This window comes from Rutilus rutilus (genome assembly GCF_951802725.1).
Source record: "Rutilus rutilus genome assembly, chromosome: 6".
Taxonomy (NCBI): domain Eukaryota; kingdom Metazoa; phylum Chordata; class Actinopteri; order Cypriniformes; family Leuciscidae; genus Rutilus; species Rutilus rutilus.
The window spans coordinates 24,282,831-24,300,834 of NC_140214.1; the positions used below are offsets into that span (position 1 = coordinate 24,282,831).

The 18,004-nt window shown below is 35.7% G+C and overlaps 2 protein-coding genes across 2 annotated transcripts in view; one reads left to right on the forward strand and one right to left on the reverse strand.

The window, feature by feature from the left end:
- pdca (phosducin a) overlaps window positions 1-18,004 on the forward strand; it is a 253,431-nt gene that overhangs the window by 53,985 nt on the left and 181,442 nt on the right. The gene's annotated exons all lie outside the window — the stretch shown is intronic.
- On the reverse strand, window positions 2,089-17,457 carry rxrga (retinoid x receptor, gamma a). Its single transcript, XM_084410563.1, has 10 exons — window positions 17,305-17,457; window positions 11,031-11,236; window positions 7,908-8,046; window positions 7,608-7,787; window positions 7,321-7,481; window positions 6,039-6,174; window positions 5,828-5,960; window positions 5,272-5,363; window positions 3,014-3,119; window positions 2,089-2,845 (listed from the first exon to the last, which is right to left on the reverse strand). The coding sequence occupies exons 1-10, from the start codon at window positions 17,333-17,335 to the stop codon at window positions 2,698-2,700; spliced, it is 1,332 nt and encodes a 443-aa protein (XP_084266689.1). The 5' UTR covers window positions 17,336-17,457; the 3' UTR covers window positions 2,089-2,697.

Genomic DNA, 18,004 nt, shown 5'->3' on the forward strand with positions numbered 1-18,004 from the left:
AGATTTATTCATCTTTGCACAGTTATCGACACAGGTACTGTGAGGTTTGTATCGTAATATTGATTGCTCAGTCATCATCGCGTCAATGCCAAAGATGTATATCTTGCAGACTTTTTAACACTTATGTAACCTATGAAATCTCTGTAATGTTCCAGTATAATGGCAAGATAAAGAGCTTAGCTTAGCTATAGTAATCTAGTAGTAGATATAGGGGCAATATTGATATAATAGTATCATTTCATGGTTTCTCATTAGCTATATACAGTACCAGTCAAAAGTTTGGAAACACTACTATTTTTAATGCTTTTGCAAGAAGTCTCTTATGCTCATCAAGCCTGCAGTTAAAAAACAAACAAAAAAAAAAAAACAGTAATATTATGAAATATTATTACAATTTAAAATAATGGTTCTCTTTTTTAATATACTTTAAAATGTAATTTATTTTTGTGATGCAAAGCTGAATTTTCATCAGCAAGTACTCCAGTCTTTGGTGTCTTATGATCCTTCAGAAATCATTCTAATATGATGATTTGATACTCAGTTATTATCAATGATGGAAAACAGTTGTGCTGCTTAATATATTTTTTTGGAATACTTTTTTCAGGATTCATTGATGAGTAAAACGTTAACAGCATTTATTCATAAAAACAGCATTTATTCAAAATAAAAACATTTCTAACAATATAAATCGTTACCATCACCTTTTATCAATTTAACGCATTCTTGTTGAATTAAAGTACTAATTTCTTAAAAAAATAATAGTTATTGTTCCCAAACTTTTGAACGGTAGTGTATATTGTTACAAAAGATTTCTATTCTAAATAAATACAGTTCTTTTTAACTTTTTATTCATCAAATAATCCTGAAAAAAGTATCTCAGGTTATAAAAAAATATTAAGCAGCACAACTGTTTCCAACATTGATCATAAATCAGCATATTAGAATGATTTCTGAAGGATCATAAGACACCAAAGACTGGAGTACTTGCTGATGAAAATTCAGCTTTGCATCACAAAAATAAATTACATTTTAAAGTATATTAAAAAAGAGAACTATTATTTTAAATTGTAATAATATTTCATAATATTACTGTTTTTTTTTTTTGTTTTTTTTAACTGCAGGCTTGATGAGCATAAGAGACTTCTTTCAAAAGCATTAAAAATAGTAGTGTTTCCAAACTTTTGACTGGTACTGTAATTGTGCACATACGGAGATGGATTGTGGATTAAATTCATATAACGAATGTTAGATTTGGTAGAATCTGTAAAAATGCATTTAGGACCTATATGGATTAAATCCAGTGTTCGTGTGTGTTATATCCACCGCCATTAATTTGCACCATTGATGTGAATGAGCAGGACATGTTACTGATGGCACACATTTTTATGCAGCCATTTCACAGGTGAGACTAAATAGTTTAAAGACTAAAATTAGTCTAATGTCTATGGTTATTCAAGAAATCATATAATCACACATTGTTATGGCATTGTTATCAAAACACATGCACACATAAAGTGCATTTTCAGTTCCATAAATACCATCAGTCTAGACACTCAACAGAGACAGATGAAAGAAGCACATTTCATTCATGCCTGCTGAGAAACGCATTAATGGTGTTTATTTTCTGACCGCTCCAGACATTTTACAAGTGCTTTTTAATTTTAGGGGAAGAAAGTAGTTTCCCAACCAGTGAGTCACAAAATAATTGATTTAGAACAATCAGACAGACCCGAACAACACTATGACACCTTACTTATATAAAGTTACAGCACTGGGGCTCATTTTATAATTAAATGGATGTTGTTTGGTTTTGTTTTTTACTTGGAATGTAACATTGTCACATTAAATTCATATTTTAGTTGGTTTAGTAAAGAGTTTTAATTTATAATTAGATGTAATTTCATAATAATTATAATTAGATATAAATTAAAAATATAAGCCTTTAGATTAAGCCAGGAGGCCTCAGTTAAATTCGGACACTTTTGCCTTAGAAAAAAACTTTACTGATTTTGAGACAAAACAATGACAGTGACATAATTTAACACCAAAGACCTAAATAACATGATTCATTAAAACAAGAAGACAAAGGAAGGTGATTCTGGGTTTTATTTCACAACTCACTAAGTGTATAGCTTGTTTGTTAAAGCTTGCTCAGTTGGGGATATTCTGGGGATATCTAATTTGATTTAATCAATAAATTCCACTAGAAACAAACCTTGTTGTATTATTTTAATTTAATACTGTGAAGCTGCTTTGATGCGATCTGTATTGTGAAAAGCGCTATACAAATATACTTGACTTGACTTGACTTAAAGGTGGAATGCATGTCTCAAATTTCATCCACTGAAGATTATTTTAAAATAAGGCAAGAACAAAACATTTGAAAAGACTTTTTTTTTATTTTCACAGAATTCTAAACTCATTGCTGGTGACTGTTTATACAGTATTGCTTTGAATTAAATATTTTCACATTTAGTTGTTGCAGCTATCACAGTTGGTAAAATCTATGTACAAAATAAAGGTTTACAGTACTCTTACATTTAACTTTAACAGTGTCTCTTTCTTTAAAAATACCAATACAAATCTTTCTCTTTTTTTTTTTCTTCTTCACATTGTGCTTGGTAAAAAAAGAACTTCTTTTTGTTATAATGGGGTTAAGTGTGCGCTGGGGAATATGTACATGCAGCAAGACTTTTGTCATGTGATTTGATGCGGCGCTTCCAGCATCTCCATGAGGAAAGTGTCTATAGGTGTGTCTCCGATAAGTTTGAAGAAGAACAGGTGCTCCAGGCACTTCAGTCCTATGGAGCGCAGAGCGGGCAGACGGAGGAGCAGCTTGGCAAACCTGAAAAGAGAAAAAAACACACAAACACTCAGACTCCACAACTATACCCGCATGACCTACATACTGTATCTATTTACACGAATAAAGAGCCAAAGTCTGTCTTAAAATACAGAAGAACAGAAGTGCTGTTGCATCAATAATATATCAAGGTTTCAGTGCGGGAGCTACCTGCCGGGCTGATCGGGGTAATTGTGTTTGGTATAGGCCTCCAGTGAGGCGTACACCTTTTCCCGTAATGCCTCGACCTCTGATGGGTTTGACAATCCTTTCGCATCTATAAAAGGGATAGTTACATAACACATAAGAACACATGCATTTCATCATCCTGACTTAAAACTGAATGTTGCTGTCTGAACAAGAAATGTATTTATTCAATCATTCTACACTGTTAGAAAAAGGGTAGCACTTTATTTTAAAGTCCTGTTTCGCATGTACATACTATGTACTTACTATAGCAATTCTAATAACTGGGTAATAACTAGTTACAAACCCTGAACCTACCCCTAAACCTAACCTTAACCCAAGTAGTTACCGTATATTTTCAGTAAGTACACTGTAAGTACACGTACTGTAAAATAAAGTGTAACCAAAAAGAAGTGTTAGGGGTACAACAGTGTGTCCCTAAAAAAGGTCTACAAAAGATACTAACATTTACCCTTTAGAGGGGAGAAATGAAAAAAAAAAGAAAAAAAAAGTACTGTCTCATTGACAAGCTGTTGTAAAAGCACTAAATCGTCAAACAGTAACCTAAGAGACCAAAATATTATTATATATTATGTTAATAAAATATAAGAATATATGAATCTATAATATTAAATATTAACATTATATTCTATATAACATCAATTCATATATTCTGATTAAGAAAATCCTATATTGCGATGCAAAAAAATATTACTTTATAGTAAGGTTTCATTTTTTAACATTAGTTAACTACATTACTTAACATGAACTAACAACGAACAATACTTCTACAGCATTTATTAATCTTTGTCAATGGCAATTTCAACATTTACAGCTACATTTAAAAAAAACTCATTTGTATTTGTTGACATTAGTTAATGCACTGTGAACTAAGAATTAGATTTTTTACTAATGTTTAAAAAGATTAATAAATTCTTTACAAATATATTGCTTCTCATGTTAGCTAATGAATTAACTAATGTCAGACCTTATTGTAAATGGTTACCATTATTTCTGATCAAATATATTCTCATGAACTGTATTGGGACATGATTATTTGTATCCACCTTTTTCCTACGCCCCATGACGGGTTACACGAATTATGGGAGTAACATCTGTTAAACGGTGAACAATCAGCGGAATGAACGCAATAATAAGCATTTTCAAAAACTGGGCGCAATGAGATTACATTATTCTACTCACCCTTCACCCATCGAACATGAAAGGGGAATTCTAAAGTGTAAAAGCATTAACAAAGAACTTTCAACAGACCTCAAACTACCCCAAAAGATTGATTCTTTCTGCAGCAATATTACGGAGATAGCACACGTACGTCTCCAAGATGTCTGTTAAAGAGCGGTTCATCTGATAAACATCTTTAAAAAGTCCGTTTTACATACATTCTAAATCATAAAAATCTTAAAGACGTTTTCTAAATGACTATTTAACATCTGACAGAAAACGTCTCCTAGATGTGTTGCAAAAAACGTCTTCCAGATGAAAACACGCACATCAAATTGATGTCTCCGAGATGTATGTGTTCTATCAGGTAGTATGTCTATATTATGTAACATACGTTGCCTTAATCAAAAGTGTTCATTAACTTTAACATTGAGTGATAATATTTCAAAGTGCTTTCCATCATTTTGACAAATAACTGTGACAAGCAGGGCAGGGCCGATAACCGCGAGAGAACGGCGCGAGGCTTTACGTTCATAAACATGAAGGAAAATTGACAGCTCATTCAGTCAAACTGACAGATAAGGCTTATTTGCAGCGCAACCTTTTTTGAGTGGACCTTCTCCAAACCGGAAGAGCCTCCCATAATTCAAAACGCAGTAGGCTAATTAGGTAAAAGCTGGATATTTATATAAAGCAGCAATATTATTGACTTGACTGCACTGACATGTTTGGATGAGAACTGAACTGAGCTGATGACATCACTTCTTTCTGCAGAGCTCCTTTATAGATGAATTGAACTCATTCCATAATTGATTAACTTTACAGTTATTGAACGGAACTGAATGACACTTTTGTCTCAATTGTCTTTTTAGAACTGCTTTACAGCAGAATTGAGTACTGTTTGCATCATTTAATCATTGTTTTCCTGTTTATCCCTGTAAAGTTGCTTTGAATCAGTGTATACATGCTGTATAAATAAATGTGACTTGACTTTAGGCAGATCTGTCTGTCTGAAATTGTCTGGACCTTGTGAAGGCTCGGGAGTTGGGACAGGTCTTTACCTGGGTTAAAGAGGACGATAGCTCTTAGACAGCCCAGCTCTGTCTTGTCCATCTGCATGTCCTTCATCTTAGACACCAGCTCTGTTAATACCCTGTAAACATTATTATGTATTTAGATTAGCATATTGGATAAACAAGGATTCAATAATATAAAGAAATGTCAAATCTAAGTGATGCTAAAATGATAAAAATAGTGGACAATGTCATATGGAAGTGACTTATTCTAATGCACAGGGATCAATCAATGGAAAATCAGTATGCACAATGCTTCACTTGAAACGTGTGTTTTGGCGGGACAACCTGTCACTGTCATGAGATCACAGCAATAGCAAACCACAACCATCCAATCAATTATCGATGGACAAAATCAAGTCCCGTCCTACTTTTTTTTTTGCTCGAGAAGCCGTATCACTCGGATATACAGTACGTCACAATAGGGAGGAAAGACTATCGCAACTTCTGTTTCATGGCAACTTTGAAAAAATGCCACTTGGTTTGATACTTTTTTTAAGTGTGGGTTTGAGGTGGTGAGATGGATTCTGTGTTGCGACCTGACCTGTCAAATATCGAGCCCACCCCGGCGCTGTGAGCACTGCTGCGGTGGACATGTAGGCCGGTGGCCAGAAGGATCCCGTCTTTAACGGTCACTGAACGGTGTGAGAACGAAGCGATGAGCAGCTCGTTCCAACCTAAACACAAACACACACACTGAGAGCGTGCGGTACATTCTACAGACACATTTAACATCTGAATAGAGGGGTACTGACCTGCTCGAAGCAGGATGACCTGGTCATCCAGAGGGAGGTCAGAGAAGTGCGGGATTCTTTTAGCCCACTCAACAAGAGTGAAGAGCTGCTTGTCTGCGGCCTGGCAGATGTTGGTCACTGGGTCATTTGTCTGAGTCTGAGAATCAGAGGCAGAAATACGTACGGATTAAAGAATTGATCATATGGAAGACAAATAAGATTAAAATGAAATCTCTCTCTAATATCCCAATTGTTTCTTAAGACAGCGCCAACATGTGATTTAGATCCCCTGCTTGTCAAATTGATAAAGACCCTAATATTGCACTGCAAAATATCTTGTTTCTTAAAACAAGATCAATTTATTTGAGAAGCTATAATAGTAAAAGAAAAATTAAATATAATATATAATAGCAAAAGATACTATCAATTAAAATACAATATAATAACAAAACTAATAATAAACTAATATTAAAATAGCTTAATTCAAGATATATTCTTCTTTTTCGTTTTTGTTTCTGAAATGTATCTTTTTGTACGATTTTTTTCCCTGGAAAACAAGACCAGAAATATTTTTATTGATCAATATTTTTTGAGTGCACCAAAGTCTGCGATTAAAGGTCAGACAGTTTAAAAAATATATACATTTAGTCTCACTTTCATGGTCAATGTGTCACTTCATAAGTGAGCTATTATTTCTCTTCGCTGAATCAGTAATTATCTTTTTGAAAATGTTTTTTTAGATAGAAATTAATACTTTTATTCAGCAAGGACACATCAAATTGATCAAAAGTGACAGTAAAGACATTTATAATGTTAAGAGAGATTTTTATTGAAAAAAAAAATTCTATTCATCAAAATAATTTATCAGTTTCCAAAAAACAATTAAGCAGCAACACTGTTTTTTCTACATTGATAATATTAAGAAATGTTTTTGAGTAGTATATATATATCAGCATATTAGAATGATTTCTGAAGGATCATGTGACACTGAAGACTGGAGTAATGATGCTGAAAATTCAGCTTTACCATCACAGGAATAAATTACATTTTAAAATATATTTAAATTGATATAATATTTCACAATATTACTGTCTTTACAGTATGTTTGATAAATGCAGCCTTGGTGAGCATAAGAGACTTCTTTCAAAAACAATAACAAATCTCACCAACCCCAAACATTTGAACAGTATTGTGCCTTCAAAGCTTTTTATAATAACTTTAATATTTATCAGAATTCCATCATGTTAATGCAGTAATGCAGTTCACAGGGACATCATATTGCTTTCTGAAAGAGGTGTCTCACCGAGTTGCCCGTGCTGGACTCCATGTAAGCGTCAGTCTTGGGTTCCACTGCAAGCTCAGCGTCCAGAATCTTCTCCACTGGCATTTCCTCATTAAAGCTGCAACTGGACTCCACCTCATTATCGCTCTTTTCCCGACCCCGCTGTCTCTCTTCTTGCACCGCTGTACACACGAAAAAACTTCATAATAAACAAGAATCGCTTAATACACAAGCCAAAAAAATTCAAGCAAGGTTCAAATGACCTGCACAAGTCATTGATGAAGGTCTCTTTCATTTGTGTCACTCACCTTCTCTCTTCATGCCCATGGCCAGACACTTCTGATAGCGGCAGTACTGGCAGCGGTTCCGCTGGCGCTTGTCTATCAGACACTCCTTAATTTCTCGACACGTGTATGTGAGGTCTTTCCGGATGGTTCTCTTGAAGAAGCCCTTGCATCCTTCACAGCTGTAAACACCATAATGTTTCCCTATAGGTAGAGAAATATATCTTTCTTTAAACATATCCAAGAATACAATTTCAGTCTGGCTCCAGTCAAAGAGAATATCAGCATGGCTAAAAATGCACTGGTGTGTATGAGGGTCATTACCTGAAGATCGGTCTCCACAGATGGCACATATGTGTTTGGAGAGGGACCCCGGGCTGCCGCAGGAGTAACTGCACAGTCCCACCAGTCCTGGAGGAGGTTTAATGTCTTCTGAGCTGCTAACACTGTTCAGAGAGTTCATCTGAAGGGAAAGACAGAGCAACGAACAATGGAGTGAGCTTGTGTTTGTGTGTGTGTGTGTGTGTGTGTGTGTGGTTTCCCACTCCTCTTTGAATCACGTGATTGGCTGAATGGGAATGTTCATTTACACCTTTTGCGTTCACTCTCTGTGGCTTTGAGCCTTATTAGACATTTTTCAAGGTGTTTACGTGATCGAAATGTGAAATACTGCAACAGTGGAATATAAACGTTAGAGTGCTTCAGCTAAATGTTGTAAATAAAAGTCATTAATTTGCAATCAAACTTGGGTAAGTGTAAAATGAACTTTGTCTTCACCAGTAGAGGGCAGCAAATACTTGGCATGGCAAGTTTTATGAGCGAAACAAGATGATTGTCAAGTACAGATCAGATGTCTGTTATAGAATTAGACACGCATGCCCAGAGAGAGATAGAAAGGTCAAGGAATGGAAATTGAAAACAAACCAACTAAACCCCAACGGGTTAATAGACCAATAATAGCTTAAAAAGTGGATCATGAGCTACAGTGTCAGGATGTGCATTTTTAATGAAACTTAGAGCTGTGCAATTGTTAATGCATATTTCATAAAATGGTGTCTTTCCCCAAACTTTGCAAAGAAGCACTATTTAGCTTTCAACTCAACAGTGCACTAAACTTCAAGCATTAGCCTATACGCAACAACAAACCAACTCCTGCTGCACAAATGCTGTATAATTCATGTATTTTTTTGACAATTCGACTTTATTTGAATTTACTGATAGTTCCATACCAGAATAGTGTCAGACCTGAATATGAATTTGATAACCCTTGTGAAAAAGAAGTGTGCTTAATAGTACTGAATGTGCACTTGTAGTGTACTTCAAATCTTGAAAGTATACCTAAAATAACTGTACTTGGAGATAATATAATATGAATTTAATAAAAGTCCACTTAAGCGTTCTCAAAGAAAGCACACTTTCAAGATTGTTTCTAAAAACTCATTAGTACACTTTGCAATAATGTCAAATTAAACATTTTACTTTAAAGTACATTGCAAATCAATGTTTTAATACTCTTTTGTCATTCCTTAGAAGAACACTTATTTTGATGTGTTGACTAACATACTAAAGCACATGTAAACTGTTGTGTGTTATTTGACATTACATTTAAATGTATTAAATCACAACCTCATCAGTACAAGTGCGTAATTACAAATATATTTAAATACATGATACGTGACATATTTACTCACTATAAATAGTAAAAAAGGGTCAAGCCCAACATGGCTAAACTCTAGGCTTTTAATGGTCTTCACCACAAATTATTGGTCAGAAATGAGCTAAATTTAAGCAAATGCACTCCTTAAAAAGCCATCGCTGTCTTGGATAAACATCAAAGACAGACTTAAGTTTTTGGCAGAATATGGGAAATTGTGTGTGGAGTGATGAATCACGATGAAATGATGCTCCAGAGCGGTTTCTTAGAAAATCTGCTGAGCAATATAATAATAAATGCATCTCTACCACAGTGAAGCATGGCGGAAGAGTGTCATTGTGTGGGGAGCCTTTTCAGCTGCGGGTATTGGTTAGCTACTTCACTGTGAAAAGTCATTTAATGTTTTGGAGTACAGGAGAACATTGCAGAATTGCTTGCACTCGCGCATTCACACTCACACAAACATGTTGATTTTTGAGAGCGCTCTCCTGAAACGGTGAGCCATTCAGTGAGGCAGAAAGATGCCGGGAAGGTGATGCACAGCAGCCACCATCACATTCACTCTCTTTAATCTGCTGCCTATAGCCCATATATTATTCAGAGCTCTTGGCCCTCGCTCACGAGAAGCATTCCTCTACAGAGGCTACTCACCCTACTCACAGGCATGACATTCTCACATGACACTATTTACAGCTAACAGTATGGCAGGTTTCCACAGCTTTCTTGAAGTGCTGCATATTGCGCCCGCTGCAGCGCAGCCTCGATGCAATGATATCTCTCTCCATGTGAGCCAAGGTTATACTAGGGCTGTCCGTCACGCTACATTAGCTCTTTTTAGGCTAGACTAAACTGAATGGGCTGTTCTCCCTCGGGCTGGAGGGAGGCCCTGCAGAGGAAAGGAGAGATGCATTAAAAGAGCATTCTGCATTTGCCTCGCTGCCTCTTGCAGTGAAAGTTTCTCTGATTGGAAGCTTGGATGTTCCGCTAACTCTTCCATGAAATAGCACAAATTATCCAAAGGAAGGAAAAAAGGTTGTGCTCTTTTAGAGAGGATATCGTATAATGGAGAATTTGCACTAGTATGCTAGTACACGAATCATTAAATGACATGTTTGTCATTTCTGATGTTAAAAGCTGACTTTATGCTCCATCTCATGATATAAACATTACAATCTTTCATAGACTAGTGATTCTCAACCTTTTTGACTCCAAGGAGCTCAACTGTCCACAATATTCAAAGGCCCCCTAGACCTAGTTTTTTTTTTTTTTTCTAAACTTCTTATAAAGAGAACACCTTTCTGTAAATTAAAAAAAGTAACTACAACAAGTTTAATTATATAAAATTCCAAAAGTTTTAGGAGCTGAATGTTCTTCAGTGTTCCCAATATTTTTAACCAATGAATTTACATGACATGCTCATGATTTACTAGCTTGTCATAGTAAAATATATATTCATTATAAAAATGCCCATCGAGTTTTAAGATTTCATTCATTTAAATTGCCTTTCTAGGTATAGAACCTTTCTAGGTATAGAAAGGTATGCCTACCTCCCCCATCATGAGTGGACACACCCCCTACTGCTGATTGGCTACAAGTGTGATGTAGAGCTCGGTCCAATCTACTTTCAAAAGCGTTTTTTTTTTTTTTTTTAATTGCTTACTGCACCTTTTATGCTTGTTTCGTCTTATTTGAAATCATTTTAATTAATTTTGAGGCCTTTGTGGAAGTTTGCTTCCACAACCCTCTGGTTGAGAACCACTGTCATAGACACTCTGTCTTTCTCTGGACTGTACCTGTGGACTGTTGAGTGCTCCATAACCCATGCTGGAGGTGGTGGGCATGGAGGCTGAAGGCGAACCCAGGGAGGAGGAAGTGATGACTGAGTATGGCGACCCTAGACCGTTGATGATGGAGGGGTGATGGTGGGACACCATGGAGCTGAGGGGAGGCTGGGACGGAGGAGAGCTCAGGTGACCATGTGTTACCTGCAAAGAAGAACCTGAGAACAGAAAAAGGTGATTAGTCTCCAGCAAACAGGGAACCTTCTCAGAACTTTGACTAACATTGTGGGAAGGTTCTTTTAAAGTTATGCACAAGTATTCTTCCAGTAACATTAATATAATGTACGTTCAGTTATCTGTTCTTCAATAATGTTCTCAAAACATTAACAAAAAAAAGTTATTTATACATTGTTGATGGAACTTTTTTTTCTGAAATGTTTTAGCTGGATGTTCATTTAGCATTTTTTTAAATGTTACTTGTTTCAGAATGTTCAGAGAACATTTAAAAGAAACATTCCCATATATAGAGATTTTTTGTTGTAAAATGCAATGGACTGTTCCCTTAAAGGGATAGTTCACCCAAAAATGACAATTCTGTCATCATTTACTCAAGTTGTACCAAAACCTGTTTGAAACAACTTGAGGGTGAGTAGAAATGATGGTAGAATTGTCATTTTTGGGTGAACTATCCCTTCAATGTTCATCATATAACTAAGAAAAAAACTGTTTTAAAATATTTAATAAACTGGACATTTTGAACATTCAGAGGACATTAGCAAAACGTTCTTAGAACATAGGTCTGTATCCGCCATGAACAGTACTGTGGAACTGAAAATGAATCCACATAATAATTTTTCCATTATTATGTTAGAAAAGAAATATTTTTTCAACTATTAATATTAAAAATATAAATATTAAACTAAAATAATTGTAATTAATTCATTAACAATGAATAATAATGCAAATAATAATTAATAATCTTTGAATACATGGTTGACCTGTTCATATTTCTCTCTTTTTTCTATTCATCCACTATATAAATACAGAAGATGTCTTGTGACAATTTGACATTTTCATGCTAGAAATGCTGTGAGACATCTGGGGGCCGTGTCCGTGATGGGGTAATGGTTGGTGGCATTTGCACAGTGTAGGGGTCATAAAAGTGACTAGCTGTGACTGCGAGCACTCATGGATCATCACACATCACATTTCAGACACACATCAAATTTCAGAGCTCTCACTCTTTGGTGCAAAATGTACACGTTCATTATTTATACATTATATAAATGATTATCAACATAAACATTGTAAGTGCATTTTGAGTAAATAATATGCAAAATAGGAGTCTACATCTCATTTGTCATAATTGAATTGTAAATGTATATACGGGCATTATCTCAGCTCTCTAGATGTCGGCACTGGTCATTGAAAAACCTGATTGGTCGACTAATAGAGTTAACACTCTTCTTTTTTAGAGAGATTAAAATGGTATGAACCTATATTAAGCAAAGTTTATTTTAGGATAAGTTAAATACCTTCAAATTGAAATTTCAGTTTAAACACCAAAAACCATGGGCTTTTAAATTATAAAGAGTCTATCATGCAATATGGAGACCCTCACCAAACCTTCACAATACACACGTTGTATTTTTAACAGTCATGTTATAATCAACCACGTGCACAAACTTATTTCAAAGTCAGTCAAATCATTCCAGCAAGGCATTTTCACTCACTGTCACTGTATTTTAAAGGCATGATAGAGCGGCTGGTTTCCATCTTTGTTGTGATGCCTCCTGCTCCTCACACAGAAATGGCTCTGCCACCGTGACATGCCCTCAATGACCATGTAAAAGCTATCCTCAGCACCCACACTTACACAAGTGTCCGTGTCCTGGCTAGATTCTGGTGGTATTAATGACTTCTAAATGTCACATTCTGATCTAAAAGAACAGCTATCCTTGGAATGACCGAGTGTGCATCAAAGGGCACATCAACTTTCTTTCACTCTTGCTGGTTGGAGATCAGACGGAACGTGATATTCAAACGGATTCCACTGCAAAACACATTTAAAGCCAGATAAAAAGGAAACCGGAAGTAGATACTCAAACACACAACTTCAGCAGGTCAGCAGAGTTCGTGTCACTGTTCTGTGTCACTGTAATCAGAGCCGAGATTAGTCATTACTGTGTTTTTAGCCTCAGACAACTGCTACAAAGCAGGGGGTTTAAATGATTTTATGAAGGATCATGCGACACTGAAGACTGGAGTAATGGATGCCGAACATTCAGCTTTGCCATCAAACAATAAATTACATTTTAAAATACATTAAAAGAATATATATATTTTAAGAAACACTATTTTTGATCAAATAAATGCAGACTTAGTTTCATTCAAAAAACATACAAAAAAAATCGTATTAACCCCATACAGAGTACAATTCTTCAATGAAATCCTAACACATCCATTATGGTCAAGGATCCCAAGAAGTGATCACATGTTGTTGATTTTTCATTTGACAAAATGATAAGCAATAATTTGCTTTCTTGAGAAGATTATGAAAGATCAATACCGGGACGCAATCATTCAAACAATCAATAAGCTTGCTTTAGCAAAGCAGAACACCATATGGCTGCATCATGTAACATGAGCCACATGAGGCTGTCATTGCTATGCTGAATGGTTCGATAGGATTTGGAGTGGAGATTTACCTACGAAGTGTATTGTTGCACAATTAAACCTATATATAATATATAATATAATATATATAATGTATATTTATACATATATATATATATATATATATATATATATAAACATTGCAAGCAAGCAAGATCTTTATATATATATAATTTATGGTGTATCATATAGCCATGTGGGTAACCTAAATTAGGAGCAATAAGAAACTGAATTCATTTTAAAAACCCTTTAAACTGGGCTCTTTTGGAGTACTTATAAGGGTGTAAAATATCAAATAGAATTCAGTAAACTCATTAAAAATGAAAATAAATAAATAATAACCTGCGATGACTCAGTTCAATTGTATAGTATTTTAACAATGCTATTAACACAAAAACATTGACGTCCAGCTTGAAAGAAGAAAGCTTGACTCGGAGAGAACATTGTGTTTTCTAAGGGTTTAGTAAGACCTTGTAGAAGAACACTTTGTTATTTGATTCAGTACTTGCTGCTTTGTAGTGCTGGGTGGTGGTGAAGGATGAAAGTCCACCAAAAACCTATAACTGTCAGTCGGGTGTAAGCAGAAATGCGGTTGTACGGATTCATTCAAATTAGCCACCAATTTGTCAAAGCGTAAAATAGTTACAAATCGCCATGAGAGTGTTGACTTTTTCTGTTTTGCCATCGCCATGACCTACTTCGCAATTTTGACAAGCTGCAGTTGATTTGTTTGTGTATCTTTCAGGAACACAGCTATATGCTGGATCCTAAAGTATCCATGAATAAGGGGGTGAGGCTGGATGGAAGAATTCCCCTGGGGATGTATGGCGGACTGATGCTGGATTACCTACTCAGATTAAAGAGATTATCATCCTGTGGCTCACAGGGGAACTGGTTTATTGATGCAAGCCCAAAATCTGATAATAAGGTTTAGTTCTAAATGTCAGGGAAGGAATGTGTGCTGGTTTGGCTTTGTGGTAGTGGGTTTAATAAAACTATTTGATAGGCAGTCTATCAATCACTATTTCAAAGACAAACATTTTCAAATTCGTAAAGTCGGCATGAAAAAGAAGTTTGCGATAGGCTTTTCTTCCCTACTGTGACGTATATCCAAGTGAAACGGCTTCTCGAACGAGAAAAATGTGGGGCGGGACTTGATTTTAATTTAATATGATATTTGATATCACAGAAAGCGATGCAGATGAGTAAGTAAAGAAGCTACTGAAATACATTTCTATCTAGGAATGACCTTGGAATAGGAGTGGCACAACCAAGAGCGATCTGGAACATGGTTTTTCTCTGAGACTGCCCTTGGGAGAGACTGTCATAACTGGGGCAGAAACATTGTCAATTAGATTAGCAAGCTGAATAACAACCCAGTTGAAGGTACTCACCATTGGTGGTGGGGGCTTTTTCAACTGAATGTTATCTACTGGATCAGGCATTGCTTTCCAGTGTTTTTGTGTTGGTCTAGAATAGCTACAATCTACATTTAATGCAAGCAAATGCATGAAAAGCCCGATCCCAACAGATTTGGTTAACGGCTAATCTGTTTTGTAGTGTTATGTTATTGTAGTAAAATTCAATAAAATGTTGAATCATTCCATACTTTTTCAACTGCAAGCACATACAGATGAGAGGTCAGTCTTATTATGGTTGCCAGGTTTCTTTTTAGAACATGAGAAGGGCAACACTTGCTTTCAGTTGCAACAGTGAAGGTGGAATAGGATACGGCGGTCTTTATCTAAAGAGACCACCACAAACACAAGGAAGAAAAAGGGTCTTTAAACACCCAAGACACAACACTGGCCTCGTACGTGTTCATCATGCCCTCTATTCACTGTTTACTGGAACATGAGCTAAACACACGACTACAAGGGCCTGCCAAGGCCTCTCTCTTTTAGGATACACAAAGTCATGAATCATCAGATGATTTGTCCATTTCAAATTTGGAGACATTAGGAGAAATTCTATGCAGCTGTAGCTCTTTTTTCTGCTGTCCTTTTGTGTCCCTTATATGTCCTGGCTATACATGTGTATAAAATGAATAGCGACAACTTCCATTGTTTAGGTGTTTTTCTTTTTTTTCTTTTCACATTCATTTTGCTATAGGCTACCTATATGGCTATATATGAAGAGTTCAGATGCAAAAGCCTGTAAGTGCCATCTGAAATTGTCTTCTAGAATGATCATTTTTATCAAGCTTGTATATTTAAGTTCAGTAATTTCACTTAAATGACAATTCAAAGGTAATTTCCATTGCCATTTAAGTGAAATTACTGAACTTAAATATACAAGCTTGATAAAAATGATCATTCTAGAAGAAAATGTCAGATGGCACTTAGAGGCTTTTGCATCTGAACTCTTCATATATATATATATATATCTTAACATGACCCCGTTGTGGCCGTGTGCGTGCGAAAATTCTCCGTGCGTGAAATGACACGCGCGTAACGCAAATTACGCAGCTCGAGGCAGCGACTGACATTATAAAAGAGCGCGCAACTCATCAAGAGCCTGAGAAAATCTTAAAATAGACTTCATAGTCCACAATTTGCCTCCGAATAACAACGGTATCCAGGGTGAGATTAATAAACACAACAAGGAGGGTGTTAATGAAGGCAATAGAATGACTCCAGGCTGGATGTTATGTGCTGTGACAAGCAGTTCGGGCCCTTTGTGAGAAATGTCCACACACTTTCACCCCAGAGACCTGAATGATTGACTGTACAGGTGATAAATAATATTTCAGCAGTTTATTTCACACTAAATAAGTCATCCTAACAAAAGCTGGACGACAAATGAGTTGCCTCAGTCATTCACAAGGAAAGCAGTAGGCTAAACCATTCTCGGGAGGATTTCCTAGCTAAATTAAACAAGTCGTTCGTGGTGGTTAAAATAATGTCCTCTTAATAGTCATTAAATGATTTAAAATAAAATAAAATAATGTTTTAACATAGTGTCACAAAAAAAAAAGAAAAAAGATTTTGACCCCTAGAGACTACTGCACATGGTAGATTGTGAAGTCTTTATACGGTGAAAAACGAATTGAAGAATTTCATCACTTCAGTTCACAAACCGAGCGCGTGTAGAGATTCGTTCTTCATTAGAAGAGTAAAAATTCTGATATTCTATACCCGTGAATCAATGGTTGATCATATCTGGGTTATTTTATACACCTTCTAAGATTCAAACTGTTGCTAAATAAATAAATAAATAAATAAAAATAAATAACCCACGACACACTGCTGTCCATATAGCCAACTGAGAGCCATTAATAACTACCCGACAGCAAACAGTTTAACAAGAGGCGATCTGGAAAGCTATAAATTACATAACCGCAATTAAAGTGCCAACCCCTGACCCTGACTGAGAGGCACAATCTTTATCACCTGATTTTAACATTGGCACTGGTTCCAAGTCAATACACATGACACGACTGCGCCGATAACTCACGCACGTACAATTTATGAGCATATCAAAGTCCGTCTGAAGAATCCGTACTTCAGATAACATACGGCACGGGGGGACACTCAAACACCGAGGTTTGAAAAGAAAACAGAACAGACTTCCGGGAATAAAATAAGACATAAAACTACGAAGCACTTACTAAGATGCAGATATGTGTCGTTATTATCCATGTTTTGGCGAATATGAAAGAACTGTCCAGTTTTCCCGTAAAGTGTCTTGTTTTGCCGTTGTGGACGGCAGCATCTCCCCGCTGCTGTCCGCGATCTAACTGAGGATTCGCTGCGCACACTTGGGGCCCCACCGAGGGGGTGGCGAAGCCAAGACCTCTCCCAATGACAGCCTACTCAAACTGTACAATTCACAGAATGAAAATTATACAAAATAAAAAAAAATCTGATAATAACGTATTATGATTCACTAAAGCAAAAAAAATAAAAAATAAAAAAATACTTTTACTAGTATTTTTGTAAACCATCACACAAAGTATTTTTTTTTGTAATATGCAATACAGCTAGCTTGATGCTACTTTTTGGTTTTTGTGTGAATGTGATTTAAAACATGTTAACATTTCAGCTTCATTATAATATTTCTTCTTTTTATTTATTGTCTTATACTCAGACTAGTGCGGGTGAATCATGCACTAAAGACTTAGGCACACTGTAACATTTGTAGAGTCAATAAAGCGATTTTGATATTAAAATGAATGCTCATTTAAATGTTTTCATTCAGCTAAATATATGGACTGAAAGCAAGAAGATGCCATAGGGTTGTCAAATGAAATAAATATAGAATTTAAAAAACAAATAAAATGTTTAATAGGCTACTAAAAAATGACTAGC

Coding starts and splice junctions, on each gene's coding strand:
- rxrga (XM_084410563.1), bottom strand. CDS start 17,335: ATGGATAATAACGACACATATCTGCATCTTA. Junction 7,482..7,607: donor CATGGGCATGAAGAGAGAAG/GTGAGTGACACA, acceptor TCGTGTGTACAG/CGGTGCAAGAAGAGAGACAG. Junction 3,120..5,271: donor TATCGTCCTCTTTAACCCAG/GTAAAGACCTGT, acceptor TCCCTTTTATAG/ATGCGAAAGGATTGTCAAAC.